Below are 17,929 nucleotides of genomic sequence, written 5' to 3' on the forward strand. Positions count from 1 at the left end.
AAACACACGACCACAATCCACAAAAGTCCAAAATGTCGTTAGCTGTGCTACAGACCTCAGAGAGCTATGGCTGGTAGAACATTCCACTAGTATCTAGCATCATTAATATAGCGATACGAGGGATGTTCTGATATTATTCACAGGCTCAATAATGGCTTTTCCAACCCCAAGCGCACCCTTTGCTATGACGTAGCCACCGTAAGCTCTGAAATTAGACGTCTAGGGACTAGCCTCGGCGGCAAGTCCGAAGATTTGGGTCTGAGATGCCCGATATGGACTAGACTCGGCTCAGACATGCACCGAATGCCCACTGCTGCCGTCCCGATTCGAAAGTATGCGACAGTCAGCGATGAACAACTTTAACAAGGAGTGGACACGCCGGCCCAGAGCACACCACGACTGGTGGAATTACTGCAGGGGTCACTTGGCCCCGTTAGTTCGCGGTGAAAATAATAGTCATTAATTATTGATTCATGGCCGATAACGAATCTCAAAATAAATAATACACCCTGCCTCGTGATTGTCTGATTTTTCCTCGAGTCCCAGGACACTCACAAAACCCCTCTCCTCCAACGCGCTGCAGCAGCGTATTCACTTTGATTCTAAGACAGTCAAACAGGAGAATTTTCCACTCTATAGAAAAGGGCAAAAGAAAAAATTTAAAATAAAATAGCATGGCGTCCCGGTCGACATCGCATCGGTTTCTGCGATACGCTGCCACTGCCTCCGCGGTCACGGTTGTTGGGTCAGTGGCATTGTACAACTTCCGGAGCCGGCGACCGCTCGAGATAGATTATTCCATCGTGCCATCCTTCCTCGCAAATCCGCCGCGATTCCCGAAAATAACACCTCGGAACGAGCAGATCGCGGCCCTGAAAAAGAGCAGCAGTGCTAATCCGGATGCTGTTTACGATTTATTAGTGATTGGCGGCGGTGCTACCGGGACAGGTATTGCTCTAGATGCAGCAACCCGTGGCTTCAAAGTCGCTTTGGTTGAGCGCGATGATTTCAGCAGTGGTACGAGCAGCAAGAGCACAAAACTTGTGCATGGTGGCGTGAGGTACTTGGAGAAGGCCGTCAAAGACCTGGACTATGAACAGTATAAGCTGGTTTGTACGGCACTCAAAGAGCGGCGGTACTTCCTCGATATTGCACCACATCTATCGCAATCTCTGCCAATGCTACTACCAATCAAACACTGGTGGGAGGCACCGTATCTTTGGATCGGGACGCAGCTGTATGATCTGTTGGCCGGCTCTGAAGGATTGCACTCCTCGTATTTCATGCCACGTGGGAAAGCCATCCAGGAGTTTCCCACGCTAGATGCGAGTAGGATTGTAGGGGGTCTGATTTATTACGACGGCCAGCATAATGATTCGCGGATGAACGTATCACTAGCAATGACGGCTGCCGTGTACGGCGCGACGGTGGCCAATCATATGGAGGTGACTGCTTTGGAGAAGGATGCAGATGGAATTATATGTGGTGTTAAGGTGAAAGACTGTCTTTCTGATGACGAGGAGTTTCTGGTCAAAGCACGAGGCGTCATCAACGCTACTGGGCCGTTTGCAGATTCAATCCTACAGAAAGACCAGCCCTCCATGAAGGAGATAATTATGCCTAGCAGTGGCGTGCATATTGTGCTACCTGACTGGGTTGGACCCAAAAGTCTCGGGCTCATTGATCCTTCGTCAGATGGGCGTGTCATATTCTTATTGCCATGGCAGGGAAAAATGGTGGCTGGAACCACCGACCAGGCGTGCAAGATCGAGCAAGAGCCAATTCCCGAGGAGGAGGAAGTAAACTGGATTGTCGGGGAGGTCAACCGACTTTTAGCTCCAGGTGTTACCCTCAAACGGTCCGACGTGCTAGCTACATGGTCAGGTGAGTCGTGATACTATTGCGTATACGAGACATCGTTGATTTTAATGAACCTTCAGGAATTCGCCCCCTTGTTCGCGATCCTACGGCAAAAAATACGGAGTCCCTTACCCGTAGCCATCTGATTACCGTCTCTGACTCCGGTTTGTTGACCTGTGTAGGCGGAAAATGGACAACATACCGCGAAATGGCCGAAGACGCCGTCGATACCGCTATCAAAGCATTTGGACTAAGGCCGCAAGGACTAGGCTCAGTTCCTCACGTTGGTGGATTTGAAGCGACTGCTGAAAAGATTCTAGATGGTTCTTGCCAGACTCAACATCTGCGAGTCATTGGTGCTCACGGCTATTCCCCGAAACTTCGTGATGATTTACTCCAGCGTTTTGAATTAACTTCCGATGTAGCTGATCATCTGGCACACTCTTATGGAGACCGTGCCTGGGAAGTTGCATCACTCTCATCATCATCTAATTTGACCCAACGCATTGCAGGGGACGACCTCCCGTTTGTAGATGGTGAGGTGCGCTACGCAATCCGCAACGAGTACGCAATGACGGCAGCGGATATTATAGGCCGACGCATGCGTCTAGCTTTCATAGATGTGCAGGCGGCGCTGAAGGCCCTTCCTACTGTGATTTCCATCATGGGAGATGAATTGAGGTGGAATGAAAAGAGGAAACAGCAGGAGTTTAAAGAAGGAGTCAGATTCTTGCGATCTATGGGATTGCGAGAAGAAGTAGCCGTGTAAGATGGTTTGACATTGTATATCTTCTGCTGCTGGCATGCGATGGGTCTCTTGGTCCTCTTTTTACTTTCCTTCCTTCCTTCTTTGCATTGCATCGCATGAATTGTTATAGACTATTGCCAGTGTTATTATTTTTAAGGACTGGAGAACAACGCCCGGTCAATACTCTCAAACTGTATGTTCTTGTAAAATATCTCATATAGAAATAGATGTATAATTCATACCAAGAGATTCGACAGTGTCATGTTGGGCCGTACGACCATCTTGTATTCATGGCCCTAGTAGAAAAGCCTGTTTCCGCCATAAAATAATTCTTTCCTATCATGTCCCCATCTAAGTTCAAGAAAGGATGGTAAAGGCCCGGGCTACTAATCATGGCAGTTGGAAGGCGTGGATAGTTGAAAAAGTGAAATACTTCAAGGTACTCGAGATCGTCTGCGGTCACAGACTTGGTGGGTAGGGGTTTGGTTGCGGTAGAAGGACGATGAGTAGCTGAGATATGGATTTCATACGCTCTTCTACAAATTTAACAGATTAGTAGAAGGTTTGAAAAACAAAAGAAAAGGCTATTTTACCTTCTCATCGTGGCGAGGGCTCTTGGAGCAGATGACGCTGCTCCGTTGCTATATGGCCAGCCCATGTGCGATTGTTTACAAATTCGATCCAATGTCTGAGCATATTGGCTAGCGATTCCCCAATAATGGCCCATCTTGTCGAGTATATATATGAAAAAGCGGCAATTTGGGTCCATTTCGACGCCGGTGCAAGCCGAATCAACAAGCAGGAGTCTGGCTGCAACATACAAAGAAAAAGCAAAGTGAGGGCCAAGAAGATCGAGCATTCCCGTGTTTAAAACGTCCTGAGCGATTTCTCGAAGGCTTTGTACTGCGGCAAGACATCGTTGGGAGGCATTGAAGGAAGGGGTAAAGATGTGAGACCTAACAGGGGGATACGCGGCGCAGGAGTGTAAGCGCAAAACTGAGGTAACAAATGCGGCATGTAGGATTATCCAATTCGAAATCTTACTGGTAGGATCTGAGTGACAGAGTTGAGAAACCCTACCATAATCATCAGGAAGACGGCTAAGCCAGGAATTCAACTCATCGTCAAGTTCACGATATGTCAGTTGCCACCGCTCTACTTCTACCAGAGAGCAGATGTCAATGGGGTTCTGGAGAAAGATTTGAACACGACTCAGAGTACGCATCACTTCACAGTGGTATGAGAAACTTCCAAGATTTTCCGGCTGATCAATAATCATCGACTGTCCTGGTCCCGAGAACCATCGCGTCTCGACAGCCTCATTCTTTGAGAATAGGTCGTAGCGACATGGAAGAGAACGGTCAATATAATCTTCATTTAGAGTAGGGTCTGTAGCCGTGGCTACGACAGTATAGCGCTCAATAATGTAAACCATCCAGAAAAGTCGCCGGCGACCTTCTTCCTCAATCCAAGAGTTAGGTTTAGGAAGAATACTGTCCCGCAAACGGCCATGAGGCGCATTTGAGCGATCAGTAGTTGACAGAGATAAGCCAGACTCAACCTGCAGATTCAGCTGTAAAACAGTGCGAACAATTATTGCTAGTATGTTGACACTTGGTGGGCCATCAGACGAGCCTAAGAAATCCCAGGTGAGAATAACGAGAGCCTGTAGTGATTTAATGGATGGATACTGTAAACTATAGAGCAATACATTATCCTTCGCTGTAGAATGATACTGCTTGCGGGACTCGGGTGTCAGTGATGGATCATGACTGAACCGCAGTGCAATTGCCACAATCGCATACAGGATAATACGATCAGCCTCGTCTGGAACGGAGGGCCCAAAGAAGCTGTCGACAGTAATCTTGCGATCTAATATCGGACACCATGTGTTGACATGCTTAAAGTATAGATCGACAAGGCTATATAGTAACTCGCCTGATGGTAAGTCGGGCATCGCTTTCGGTGCTGTAACAGGCCTGATCGTGTTCATCATCGACTGAACGGACATCAGCTCCGATGTACGGTCGGAACGAACTCGGTCATATTTTCCAAAACTGGCGTCCTGCATCTCAGTTCTTATCATCTTTTTGGATGACTGTGGCGCTTGGTGATCGTCATCGGCTCTCAATAATTTGGAGGCCGTCGGACCAGCTAGTTCTCTGCCAGAGTCGTGTACATTTAAATAGATTTCCCCTCCATGACCTAGCGTCTGCAGAATCGATTCGAGACGACTGACTTTTGTCTCAAGCTCACGCACATACCCGGCACGAAAACCTGGCTTTTGTCGATCTCTGTAAACACACAATCGCCCATTTCTAGAACACCATCCACACGAGGGCTCTACACGATCACATCGTACTTTTCTGGTTTTGCACAGCTCACACCTATATGGACAATCGTCAATGAATGATATAGAATAAAGAGAGGATGACGCACGCAGTGATCGCGGGAAGCTTCCTGGACTCTGTTCGTCGTGTTTGCCCAAATTCGACTGACCCATTCGTATTCTCTTCTGCGTGGGTGCCATGAAGTGGCGACTGTTCACTTTCTGCGGCACTTTCTGCATTCTCTTCCATTGTTATTCGATGATCGCTCGCCTAGGCCATCAGCAATTATTACGCCGAGTATATCGCTAGGTCTGCATGCCACATTGGAAAACTAGGAGGCGGAAATCAAGGGGCGCACTCAACCCCGGATAGATCTGGACAAAACTGTGTGTGTTGAATACAGAATCGATGGTCACTCTTCCCAGCTGCTCCCTCAGACGCCTCTAAGTCCTTGGCTTGAAGAGATCCAAAGAGAGGGTGAGTAAGCTGGGGGGAAACCAAGTCTTGCCAGGTACCGCGTTGATTGGTTGGCTGTGGTTATCCCTCTGTCGGAAGTGGGGTTGGCAGTTGCATTCTCGGTCCTTTACCATTTACGTACTAGGGCATGATTAGGCTTTGACCCAGACTTGGCAACCGATGTCACGTGTTCGTGCTCAATGGGGGGACATTCACCCTCGTAAGCTTCTCAACATTCTCCTTATTCCTATATTGTTTCCTGTCTAATTGTTCGTCATCTAATTTGAGATCTATTCCGAAGTGTTCGGCATATGCCTCCAAGATTCCAGTTAACTGAACAGCAGCACACAACAGCTCTGAGAAGCGCCATGAACGGCTATTTATTCGAGGCCGCCACAGGTTTCGCACATGCCATTCCTTGCACGTATCTCGGACCCATACACTGACTGCATCAAAGGGTGATACGAAATGTACTCTGCACGCTCCCTAGCGTTTAGCGCCGATCTTTAGAACATTGAATTGAAGATGCACATGAGCTTGTGTATACTGGAGGATGGCTACGGCCCATCGTCGACCTAACTACTTCGTTTGCCATAGGGCTCGAAGGGGAAGATGGCTGCAACAATGGCCATAACGGCGTAGAGAGCTGCGCATATGTAGATGGGAACCGGTGTATTCGTCTGAAGTCAACTTATCAGTATTTCTCGTTTTATGTATCACAAAAATCGACGCCACAAGAGAACGAACATTGGCAGCCTTGCCGACCACGGCGCTTACGATACCCATGATTCGATTTAATCCGATGGCTACCCCGTTGCCAGTTCCACGGTGCGCGGACGGGAAGACTTCAGGTGTGTACGCATAAAGTGTTCCGTAGTATATATTCAGACAGAAGTTGACGGTGCAGGAGAAGCCAATATTCTGGCTTTCAGTTCGTACCTGGGTGTAGCAAAAGAAGAAGACCATAGTAACAAGCGCACCGATAACCATTGTCCCACGGCGACCCCAGAACCACTGCGACCGACACATAAAGCCGGCTACTATAGGCCCTGGGATCCCAGACACGTTCACCAGCGCATAGTTGCGCCAAGTAATGTATTCACTCAAAACTCCAAAACTGGCACCACGCGAGTAGAGATAAGTAGGTAGAAAGACATTGTATAGAGGATAGGCTAGGCCAATAAGCAGCCATGAAAACCAAACAAGCGTAGTTGATAGGCCCATCTTGCGGGTTGCAAACAGACCCTTGAAGTGAAAAGTTAACTCGGTAAAGGAGACGCGATATTTCTTGCCATCTTGGTTCGGTCGCTGTGTTGCACCGAGGCGTTCCAGCATTTGCAAACTGAGCCTGCAGGGTCGGTTATATTTTTTTGCAATATCCTGAAGAACGCGAACTGCCTGCTCATCACGGCCCTCTGCGACTAAGAATTTGGGCGTTTCCTGCAAACGAATGATTGTAATACGGAGCACCGACAGGAAGAAGACAAAAGCGCCAGAAGTGTACCATACATAGCGCCAGCCTATGTTATTGTCATACGTGCAGGGACCTGTGTCGGAGCAATGATGAGCTGGAATATATGCCCATGCAAACAGACCAGCTATGAGCTGGCCGATTCCTATATACCAAAATATCAGTTCCCGTTTTCCTTCGGCAGGACCTCGAATGTGATTGACGAACCCCACCAAGCAGCCATAAGCGTAATCAGCCATTGGTCTTGACTAGGCAGGTACTCCAAGAATACGGCTGTGTCTAAAACTAGATTTCCACCGGCGCCAAATGCACTGAGGCAAATGAACAAACCCAAGACAACCCAGTTTGGCGACGCACCTGCAACGATTGCAAAGATTGAGGAGATAAATAGCGAGACGTTGAAGGCGAAGCGACGACCGATTATGTCGGCAGAGAGACCCCAGAATAGGGCGCCGACAAGCATTCCCACGTATACGGCGATAGTGAGTCCCGTAGAATACGACGGGTGGAACTCGAGAACGGCTTGAGTCGCAATAATTGATTGTAGGAGCAGAATTAACGAATCAACCGCATAACTAAAGGGCGGAAAAACCATCATCATCATCAGCTACCCCGTAACACTCGCAACAGGATGGTGGACATACCCAAATCCATTGAGGCAGAAAAGCTTCCAGTGATATGGCGTAAAACCAATTTCGTCAATCGCCTTGCGGTTGGTATCAATATTTTAGACCTTTGCGACAAACACCTCCACATAACTTACATCATTGATCAAATTCATTTTGGCTGCCAAAACCTGATCGACTACCTCACCGCGAAGGAGGTCATTTTCTCCGTGATGCACGGAGCGCACCTCGCCGTCATCGCCGTCCTTTTTGACAGTCTGGAAATCGACAGAGGGGTTCTCGAGGATGGCAGGGGCGGACAAATCCTCCATGGCTTGTTTTCGATCGGATTGAGTTCTGCAAACAGGGCCTGCGTGGGGGGAAGAGGCATAGTGACATGGCGAGTGTGCGACGTTGCCATTATTTCATAATTTGACTGCGTAGCATCAGGAGGGCGGCCTGCGCTTTCTCTCGTTTGCGAGTATCGCTCGCATGCAGAGATAGACAGTTCCTTCCGAATTCGCCTTAGCCCAGGCACTAGTGGCCTTACCAAGGCCGCAATTGGTTGTCACCCTCAGGAAAGTTTCGCCCCACTGAATTGCTGAGGTGGAGTCTGAGCTGTCGCGTGCCGGCCATGGCCAAAACTATTGGCTGAGTGGGTGGCGGCACTGCCTATTTCCCACTAGCGCAATGGGCTACATTCCTCCACAGCACAATCAAAGCTATTCTATTGGTTGGTAGTAAGAAGGTGGGGTATGAAGGCGCATGGAAGGCACACAATCCGTGCCTGAGGCCCTAACAGCCAGTAGCAAATAAAATTAGGATTAAATATAAAATGATGATGATCATTGTTCGTCGTATGTTGGCATTACTGCTGGAAAAGATGGCATTGTCAGCCTAAATCTTAAGCACGGGTCCAAACCCTTAATTGCCTGGCGTGCCATTTTGCTGGACATGGTAAATGCTACCTGCATCTTTAGATGAACTAAGCAGCTTTGGCACCGTATTGGGCTGGGAATAGTTCAAGAGCATTGGGGTAGAATGGGTCAATAAAATCGATGTCGTATCAGTATCAGTGTGGTCAAAAGCGACCGGTTGTAGATATATAAACAAACTTCACGTCAGAGAATTCGCCCTGAACCGATCTGGAGGAGGTATTGGAAGTTCAATATCAATAATTTGATGGGTGAGCTACCGATAAAATACCGCTGTCAACCTGCCCAAAACCTCTGTTTCATCATTTTCTGCCAACAGCAATGCCTTGTGCCTGGTAACTACATATGCAGGCTCTTGTATGGTGCTAACATTGAATGTTTGTAGACATGGATATTCAACAAAGAGTGAAGTTGACATCTCAATCAAAAATCACCATCATCATTATCATTATATCCCACTATTCTACTGATCGAAGGCCATTTTTGAAGAGGTTCCAACGAAAGTAGTCAAGTAAGACAGCCATGATTCCCTAACCAGGAGATAATATATAGATAACAGATCTATCACCACCTAAAGTATCCACGAGATTACGTAGAGCCTGCTATAGCTGACAATCTTTTACTAACATTTGAAACCTCAATCCCTTAAGACACTGAGTTCAAGATCACAGAAACTTCGTAAAACTAAATACATGGCTGTATTTTAGTAGAACCGGATGAATGACATGGATTCATCCTTGATACATATTATGGGTAAGTAGGCTGAGACCCTTACATGGCCATGGTGGCCCTTCTTATTGATTACAGCAGAGAAACATGCACCCGATAAGACGAAGGAGACACTGGCCGTCAATATTCTCTATTTACTTCACGTAGGCGTTTAAGGATGTCGGGTGATACCTAAATGACAAATATTCAGCCAAATTTGCAGCTGAATACCGCTGGTGAGCACCTTTCATATTTCACAAATGGACCCGCCCATGAAGTTTTTGGCCATTGGATGCAGCACGTTAGAATTAGCTGTGTTAGATATATCTCGCAAACACTAGACCGCACCGACTGTATCCTGCAAGAAGTAGTTTACCTTTCAAATGCCTCATCTTTCAACCCCTTTCCCGTTGTTGTATGAAAATCAAATATCGAGATCTCCATGAAGATAAAATGACCTAATATTTCCAGAATAGAGAGAGTTCTTCGATACAATAATTATGTACCCCATCAGGATCGAACTGTAGTTGACACACAAGACAAACAATTATATTGGAATTGAGGTAAAGAGGGGATCAAGAAAATGCTTAAAGCACTTGATAAGAAGCCTCGAACAGTATGTAGAGAATTCAAAGAGTCATGGAGAAACGGAAACATGAATGCACCAGACTGCCTCAAGTATATCTCTTGTAAACACTTATACCATACATAAATGTAGCCTTTATTAACAAGCAAAAGAATGCCAGCGGATTGACATTATTGCACCCAATCACCGAACATAGAATCCTTCTATCAACGCTTTTGATTCATTTATTGACATTCGTTAACTGCACACAATCAACTGAGGTTCAGTTTCCCAGCAATCATTGCTAGTTGCTACTAACACACTAATAGCAATTTTACGACGGAATCTTAGATCTCATAACACATGCTCATTATGATCCTCGGCCTCGAGTTTTTCACTCTGTAATTACAACTTTTGCTTGCGTTGCTAAGAATTTTGGGACTGTCTGTGCTCATTGTTGAAACAGGTTAGCAGCGCAGATATTGGAATGGTCAATAGTGACTACAAGGGAGCTGACACTGGAATGTCACTTGCCTGCTTCGGGCGACGTCTCCGTGCCCAAATTGCCAAGGAGGGTCGCCACGGCCGAGAGTTTGCGCATGCATCTGTTGGCTAAAATCTGCTCACACCCCAAAGGGCCCAGGCTAGGCTAGTACTGACTCCAGAATAATGATTTGACAATTTAATTGGAATCTTGGTCATATGCGTGGTCAAATATCATGCAACAGAAAGTTTCGGCACCGTTCCGTATGCCCAACGTCTCATATCCTATCATTTCATGGTTATTGATTCGTTTTTTTCGAATAAGTAAATGTCTCCCGTGAGGTTAGCTAATTAAGCTAGTCACACTGTAACTCGTATGCACTAGAACCGATACGCCGGACAGTGACGAATTATACTTTACGTGGCGAATCCGAATTCCTGCATTTTCCATATCTATGAAAAGATTGATAGATATTGACTTTTAGTCTACCATGCCTTCTCTATACGAGTTGGCATTCTTGATTCGCTAACATTTTCAACCGTCGATATCGTTTACGTTTAAAAAACGGTAATAGATATTAGTTTTTTTATCCACCAGCACCGACTGACTAATTAGCTACCACTTGGCTGTACACATGGTGTTGGCGCATCACTAGATATTATTGAAGCCTGCTTCGCCGTTTGTATTAGTAGAATAATGAACCGCGGAGAAGCTGACCACGATTGACCTAAGCCTTGCGACGACATTCAAGCTGAATGAGTCTCGAGTCTAATTCATAAATATACATATAGGGAATCCCAAGTATTTTTTCAGTTCCATCGCAATTGCGTATATTCAGACGCAGAGCAATTTCCATTCCAATGTACAATGTTACAGTCGAAGTTGTTCTAGGCGTACACTACGAGAGTCATATCTACTGAGAAAAAGGAAGAAAAAGGGAATAGAACTGAGGGACAAAGCGAAAGAGAAACGGTTCAACCCAGTCATCAATTCCACAATTATCCATGTTTTTGTTTTTGTTCTCACACATTTCATTAACTATCTTTGCCTTTATGTAAGTAGTTGGAACTGTGGAGAAAGCGCGGGGAATGGAGGCATCTGGAATGGCGGAAGAACGATAAGTATGAAATAGGCGATTAAAAAGGACTTTTAATACCACGACTAAGAACAAGGGTGTCAATGTTGAATTAGCGCGGGCCACTCAGGGGAGCCGCAGCCATCCAGCGGCAGCGGAATATCGCCCAGCACTGTCAAAGGCGAGATACTATACGCGAAACTTAAAGTGGAACCCCATCTTACTCAAGCTGGAACTTGCATTTCCCATGAATTAGTTCGGTGACTAGATGCCGAAGAAGAGAGCGGGGATGGGTATCCTGGTTCGTTTTGTCAAGATTCAGCACCTTTCTCGGAGGCGAAATAGCCTACAGCATTATAGTGTCTCGTTCTTATTGGAGATTGTCAAACCTGGCGTTACCAAGGACCGTGCAGCCATCTGTTGCACTCCTTTGTGGAGAATTCAAGCGAGCTACTAAAGAAGGATATGTGCAAGACTAGGGAAATCCTTTTGAGAACCGCAAATAAGTATAATAACTCCTATGTAACCGTGTTTCCCAACCCGATGTTTCCTTTGCATTGCAATCTTTAGCACCAACAAACAGACACAGTTCACACTGAGCCAGAAACACTTGACAATAAGCTGGCGCCAAGGTACCAAAAATGGTAGAGAAACAAGATCTAACTACCACTCATGAGGAAGGCGTTCACGGTGTTGGCGAAGATACGACATACGTCGTCCCTGGATACGGCGAGACTGCAAAGCCTGAGGGTGCTAAGACTAAGAAAGTCTTCAACGTTCGTTTATTCTCCTGTTTATCGTGATTCAAGAATTACTGATATGGGTCTTTATCTCCATACTAGGCTTTACTCTATGCCGCAATCGAGGAGACAGATATCGAGCGATGGAGCAAGACCTCAATTCACCTGTACTGTAAGTGTACTCGAAGAGTACTATATCTCACACGGATTCGATGAAGCCTAATGAGTATTATTAAAAATAGTTGCCATTTTCGTTTCCTTCTGTTGTGCCTGCGCCAATGGCTATGATGGTGAGTCTTCATTTACTTGCAGAGTTTCCGTGTTTCCGTATCTCTATTATATCCCCAGGAGTTAAATGGCTGTTGATACCACTATCTAGGCTCACTTATGGGAGCGGCGTTGGCCATGAAATATTTTCAGAACACATTTCATACTGGTCTGTCAGGAGAGAAAGTCTCCGTGGTGACTGCACTATATACGGTGTACGTATCTATCATATCTGGCCGTACGATATAACCCAGCTCACACCACATTTATCATTCTAGTGGTTCTATGGTTGCTGCACCACTAAGTGCCGTGGTATCGGACAAACTGGGGCGGCGTAAATGTATGTTTGTTGGTGCATGGGTGATCATTATTGGTTCTATCCTTGTCGCCAGTTCCCACTCTCTTGCGCAGTTCGTTGTAGGCCGCTGGGTCCTCGGCGTGGGTATTCAAGTTATGATTGTCTCAGCCCCTGCATACGCTGTTGAGATAGCTCCACCTCACTGGCGTGGCCGTGCTGTGGGTAGGTCTTCTAACTAAAAGAACCTTATGGACATAGAGGGAGCACTGACCTAGGCAGGATTTTACAACTGCGGCTGGTTTGGGGGCTCAATTCCTGCTGCTGCGATTACATTTGGAACAAATTATATCGACAGTAACTGGTCATGGAGAATACCTTTCATTTGTCAATGCTTCGCGTGTGTCATTGTCATATTTGCTGTTTGGTTTATTCCTGAATCGCCTCGTTGGTTAATGGCCCATGACCGCCATGATGAGGCCGTTGCCTTCTTGGTAAAGTATCACGGAAACGGCGACCCCAACGCCAGACTTGTACGTCTTGAAGTTGAGGAAATGCGCGAAGGTATTAGAATTGATGGCATTGATAAGAGATGGTGGGACTGTATGTTGACACTCTCTTTGTGGCTTAAAAGACCGATGCTGATATTAATACAACAGACCGGCCATTCATCTTTAGCCACAGCGGTCGTTGGCGCTTTCTACAAGTAATTATGATCTCTGTTTTTGGGCAGTGGTCTGGAAATGGTCTTGGATACTTTAACCCAACGATATATGAGTCACTCGGTTATACATCAAGCTCCATGCAACTATTGTTGAATTTGGTGAACTCTATTGTGTCGGCCATAGGGGCTCTTACTGCTGTGTACTTTACAGATCGCATGCCACGTCGTCCAGTTTTAGTCTGGGGCACCTTGGGTAAGTGTCGCAACTTGCATTCTACATATCCTTCCCCATTTTCCTTCCCCGTCAAAAAGTTTACGAAATTTGTGATTATTTAGCAATTTAGTCAGTATGAACTAACACATTAAAAATAAATAGCCTGCGCAGTGACAATGGCAATCAACGCCGGTGTCTCTGAACCATTGATCTCCGAAAAGGCGACCACGGGAACTATCAACAACACCTACGGCCAGGTAGCACTGGCATTTTACTACCTCTTCAACGTAGTTTTCTCTTTTACGTATACTCCACTGCAGGGTGTCATTCCCGCCGAGGCCCTTGAAACAACAACTCGTGCCAAAGGTTTGGCTCTGTCTGGTTTTATGGTCAACTGCATTGGCTTTATTAGCCAGTTTGCCTCGCCAATTGGCTTGGCAAATATTTCCACGAATTATTTCTGGATTTTCGTTGGTTGGGATGTTTTCGAAGCGCTGTGTTGGTATTTATTTGGGTAAGATATAACAACTACCCTTCTGTTTTCTGTTACCTTGTTTTGGATTCTTCAATTTTTCTTATTATTGATTGTGCTAATATAACGGTATAGTGTGGAAGCCCAGGGTCGTACCCTTGAAGAATTAGAGTGGATCTATCAGCAGCCAAACCCAGTCAAGGCGTCTCAGAACCTGGATAGAGTTGTCGTTCAATCGGATGGCCGTGTGACGGAGAAAATCGATGATGAGAATTAATTTCTACCAATCCAACCAGGAACATCGTCACGTGCGATGCGCCTTTCTCTATATCACATTACAAGTATTAACATTGAAAGCCAAGAGATATTCCTCGTTTACTTGTTCGTCCTAAATGCTGATAAGAGGTGGAGGTAGTATTATTGCGAATTTAGCGAGCGTGTATCTTCTCGCTAGTTTATTGATCTTCTCCAGAAAATCGATTTGATACTGGTGTGATTTTCTATATGTATTAACTTCATTTACAATAGCAAATTTGAACCGTGCCGTGAATGTGTTGGCGTATAACTGCAACTGATACAATGAGAAGGCTTCGTAATTACTGGAGTCCACCCAAGTGTTGAGAAACCGCTTCTAAGGTATGCTTTCCAAAACGAATAGTTGTTCGAATTTCATCTATCTTTTACTGAAAATGATGATATTGCATCATTATGTTATATAATTTATCATTTGGTTCAGTAAAACCGAGGGGTTTCCGAGAGAAACATAGGAACATATTGTGTTTTGAGCACCACCTCAATAGGTTTGTACCATCATGGAATTATTCACGTGCACATACCAGCCGTCAGATTTACAGTAATATCATTAGACACTTAGGCGGAAAGGTTAATGATGATGATTATTATCGTCTAACGACTGTACCGAGCTCCAGCCTTTGACGGTCGGGTAGCACGCGACGCGGCGTCAAAATGTCGTGGCTTATGCCGGCTCACATTCTTGAGTTGCACTGTACTTCCGGCTATATGCAGAATCTATTTAGTACTCTTTTTTTAGCGGCACCTTTGCGATGCTGGAAGGAGACCTATCTGCAGTCGGCATATTTCTAAGAGGGTGGTTATCATCCCCTTATCATCCTGATTCTGTGGTGATAGGCTAACTTGACAAGCATGATCGCCACGCGTCCGCCGTAACTTGTTGTTTTATCCTAACTTGTTCATTTGCTAATAATTTATCGTTCATTTTGATTTCTACTTCGCAAAATGATGTAAAGTGTCTTTTTAATATAGAGCGACAAGCATTTATAGCTATCATATATCTATTGATATCTATGCTTTAATAGGTAAGTAGCATGAAATCCGCCCTCCCTGTTCGCTGAAAATACTGGACGGCGGACTACTCGTAACTTGGATCTAATTCCTCTTCAACTACGAAAGTGGGGTATTGCTAGTTTTGTCTGAGAGCGCATAACCCTAATTTCGAAGCCAATGATAGCACGTGGCAGCATACTGGATATCGGATGCATTCCATGAAGCGACATGGAAGTTTGTAAGCTGTATGATTGCAGTTGGCATGACCTACAGAGAGTCTCTAGCTATTGTTGCCACCACATTCCTGATTATACCCGTGGTCATCTCAGCTAATGGAGCTATCGGTGTATTGTATCACTCTCCATTTCCTGTCCTAGCTCGCGCTAGCTGAGGATTCTGCGGATTATATATTGCAATTGTGTTCGAATAATTCTAACTGAATTCTGGTTTGTGATTCAGATTTACAACGGCAGCAAATTCGTGACCGTTATGGTTACCAATGTCTGGCCTAGTTATGCGAGACTACTAAACTATATACTAGCTTCTCAGGCATCAAGACCAATGAATTGATCAGTTTCTGCGTATTTTCAGTGGTGCAATTTCCTTTTTGTGTATAAACCCTAATAAAACTCGGTGCCTATTTGGGGCAAAATCTATAGTCTTTCCAGTTGCCTGGATCACCATTTTTATTTGGGCATTCAAATCAACCGGGATAGGACGCTATTTGACCAGAAACCATCAGTCAATGGCAACTAAGTAACGTGCCAAAGCGCCGCAAAAAGACCTTTTGAAATGTGAATTTTTAACGTTTCAAACGGTCTGACTTCTCTCGATACTCCCGCATGAATGTGAAGTGGCGGCTAGTGTAGATTCTCATGTTGCCTATTTTCCTTTACTTTCATTGCTTTCATCGGTGTCGCGTCATCTTCGGCAGGGAATAATGTCTATCCCCTTGAAGAAATCCCGGGGGACCACAACGTCCTAATTGGTTTCTAGGGTAGCCATACATGCCAGTGCTTCGGGGCGCCAACATTCGCTCTAGCATCTTTGGGAGTATACATATCTGCAAATTTTCTCTCAGCCGCCAATGATTCTGCCGGTCTTGCACCGCAATATCTCAATATTCGACGTAGCTTAATACCGTGCACCGTCTTTGCCTAGACTCTTGTACCATGGAAAATCCTGGAATCTGCTGGTAGCTTTTTGGGCTTTATGTCCACCTACACAATATTTCTAGGCTCCGTCGCCGCAATCATATTATTAGAGTTTGGCTGATAAAAAAAGTCAAGTATGATTCCTTGGCATTATAGCAGCCTAATGGCATCTATAAACACTCGGAATGGAGAGTCAACTGGTGCGCTTGGATATCATTTGGCGTTGGTATTGCGAGTAGCCTACCTGGTTTAATCAACTCAGTGAGAATTCCTGTTGATGTTGGCGTCGGTGCTTGTCCATACCAGTTCAGTGGGTTGCTCGGTTTCTTCTCCACGACTATTTTGTATATAATTTGGTCGTATGCTTTTACTGTACAATATGGGAAAATGCTGGGTCCCGAAAACTGCCTTGCAACCGTTGTGAACTATTGTGTAACGTTTCTAGTTTGAGATGTTTTGCAAAAACTTATACACATCCCGCCATTACCAAACATTAATGATATGTTGTCAAATTTAGAAATATTTCCTAAATTGGCAATGCTGCGGCAACGTTGTAGTACTGTTACAAGTTTGTCAAAGGTTACAAGCGCATCAATTATTTGCGGCATGTTTCCAAAGTGTTTTGTTATTATTGAAGCTATTTATATGAATGTGTGCCAATGCGCCTTGCTTCCTCACTGCCTTGTCTGCCTGAGTGCGTTCCTGAGCGTTGGAGGTCAGTAGTGCGATGAGTAGTATAAAGTTAAATGCACACCTAATTATATATATATAAGAAAGCATGAGAGGGAGTGTAAGAGAGCTATTATACCCGTAGATAAACAAACCTTGTCGGCGCTTAATTAGAAAGACACATATCTATATAGTTATATAAGTATAGAAATGGTTTAAGATTTAGAAATATTTCTCTTATTACCCAGTGTCAACAAAGATTTTAGTAGATGATTTGGAAACATAACTTTGATAATAATATTTCAAACATTCTGAATGTGGCAACACCAAATTACGGCTTGCAACCATTACGAAATGTTATTTAACAATTTTCATACTGGCAGTGCTTGTACAACCGTTTCCACGTCCCTGCATCTGCCCGTATTGTACGCGAAGCTTGAATTGGGTGCGCTGTTTACCCGGATCAAGTCTATCAGGCAAGAAGTATGTGTGAACCTAGAAAGTTTTAATACCTAGGGGAGAATTGCCTAAAAGGCGGCATGTTAAAAATACATTAGATTTGCCACCATGTACAATTCCATTTGGAGATCTGTATACTTCGTGATATCGTAACCGATCAATACTATCTTTTGGATAACCATCCGCTAGCATTAAATCTGTAATAATAGTACATTTATCAATATTTCTGACATACTTAATCGAATATTCACATAAATCTAACCTACCAATGGCCATGTGTTTTTATACTAGTGCATGAAATGTTCAAACTTTTTAGAGAGGTTTGTGTCAAAACATCTCAATCTCTGTGTGACCATGGTCGTCGTACTATATTTGCCGGGCGTAAAATTTGATAGGTCCAAGCTTGACTTCTTAGATTTATGAGTCCTATCATTGGTACGTATATGTACTCTG

The 17,929-nt window shown here is 44.9% G+C and overlaps 5 protein-coding genes across 5 annotated transcripts; 3 read left to right on the forward strand and 2 right to left on the reverse strand.

Moving 5' to 3' along the window:
• Window positions 1–674: 674 nt before the first annotated feature.
• Window positions 675–2,629, forward strand: BGW36DRAFT_301557 (glycerol-3-phosphate dehydrogenase; the record flags this gene model as incomplete). The annotated part of the gene is made up of 2 exons (XM_046211701.1): window positions 675–1,884; window positions 1,941–2,629. 2 exons carry the CDS (start codon window positions 675–677, stop codon window positions 2,627–2,629), a joined length of 1,899 nt encoding a protein of 632 aa, XP_046069966.1.
• Window positions 2,630–2,867: 238 nt separating this feature from the next.
• On the reverse strand, window positions 2,868–5,187 carry BGW36DRAFT_430309 (fungal-specific transcription factor domain-containing protein; the record flags this gene model as incomplete). Its single annotated transcript, XM_046220829.1, has 3 exons — window positions 2,868–3,144; window positions 3,202–4,995; window positions 5,048–5,187. The coding sequence occupies 3 exons, from the start codon at window positions 5,185–5,187 to the stop codon at window positions 2,868–2,870; spliced, it is 2,211 nt and encodes a 736-aa protein (XP_046069967.1).
• A 389-nt stretch (window positions 5,188–5,576) lies between these two features.
• Window positions 5,577–7,928, reverse strand: BGW36DRAFT_384708 (putative sugar transporter). The gene is made up of 4 exons (XM_046216830.1): window positions 7,629–7,928; window positions 7,510–7,571; window positions 7,073–7,440; window positions 5,577–7,010 (listed from the first exon to the last, which is right to left on the reverse strand). Exons 1-4 carry the CDS (start codon window positions 7,800–7,802, stop codon window positions 5,974–5,976), a joined length of 1,641 nt encoding a protein of 546 aa, XP_046069968.1. The 5' UTR covers window positions 7,803–7,928; the 3' UTR covers window positions 5,577–5,973.
• A 3,644-nt stretch (window positions 7,929–11,572) lies between these two features.
• BGW36DRAFT_454912 (putative MFS lactose permease) lies at window positions 11,573–14,166 on the forward strand (the record flags this gene model as incomplete). The annotated part of the gene is made up of 9 exons (XM_046221914.1): window positions 11,573–12,013; window positions 12,080–12,149; window positions 12,220–12,267; window positions 12,357–12,459; window positions 12,523–12,764; window positions 12,822–13,142; window positions 13,199–13,456; window positions 13,580–13,931; window positions 14,025–14,166. Exons 1-9 carry the CDS (start codon window positions 11,879–11,881, stop codon window positions 14,164–14,166), a joined length of 1,671 nt encoding a protein of 556 aa, XP_046069969.1. The 5' UTR covers window positions 11,573–11,878.
• A 1,069-nt stretch (window positions 14,167–15,235) lies between these two features.
• BGW36DRAFT_399398 (uncharacterized protein) lies at window positions 15,236–17,457 on the forward strand (the record flags this gene model as incomplete). Its single annotated transcript, XM_046218515.1, has 9 exons — window positions 15,236–15,253; window positions 15,379–15,564; window positions 15,654–15,705; window positions 15,744–15,803; window positions 15,854–15,950; window positions 16,064–16,172; window positions 16,209–16,343; window positions 16,505–16,720; window positions 17,401–17,457. 9 exons carry the CDS (start codon window positions 15,236–15,238, stop codon window positions 17,455–17,457), a joined length of 930 nt encoding a protein of 309 aa, XP_046069970.1.
• Between the last annotated feature and the right edge of the window lie 472 nt (window positions 17,458–17,929).

This window comes from Talaromyces proteolyticus, assembly GCF_021365285.1.
Source record: "Talaromyces proteolyticus strain PMI_201 chromosome Unknown BGW36scaffold_9, whole genome shotgun sequence".
NCBI classification, from domain to species: Eukaryota; Fungi; Ascomycota; class Eurotiomycetes; order Eurotiales; family Trichocomaceae; genus Talaromyces; species Talaromyces proteolyticus.

Excerpts from the sequence above, each read along its gene's own strand:
- BGW36DRAFT_384708 (XM_046216830.1), bottom strand. The coding sequence starts at position 7,802 with ATGGAGGATTTGTCCGCCCCTGCCATCCTCGAGAACCCCTCTGTCGAT. Across the intron at positions 7,572-7,628 it reads AAATGAATTTGATCAATGAT|GCGATTGACGAAATTGGTTT; the intron begins GTAAGTTATGTG and ends ACCAACCGCAAG. Across the intron at positions 7,441-7,509 it reads TTCTGCCTCAATGGATTTGG|TTATGCGGTTGATTCGTTAA; the intron begins GTATGTCCACCA and ends TCCGCCCTTTAG.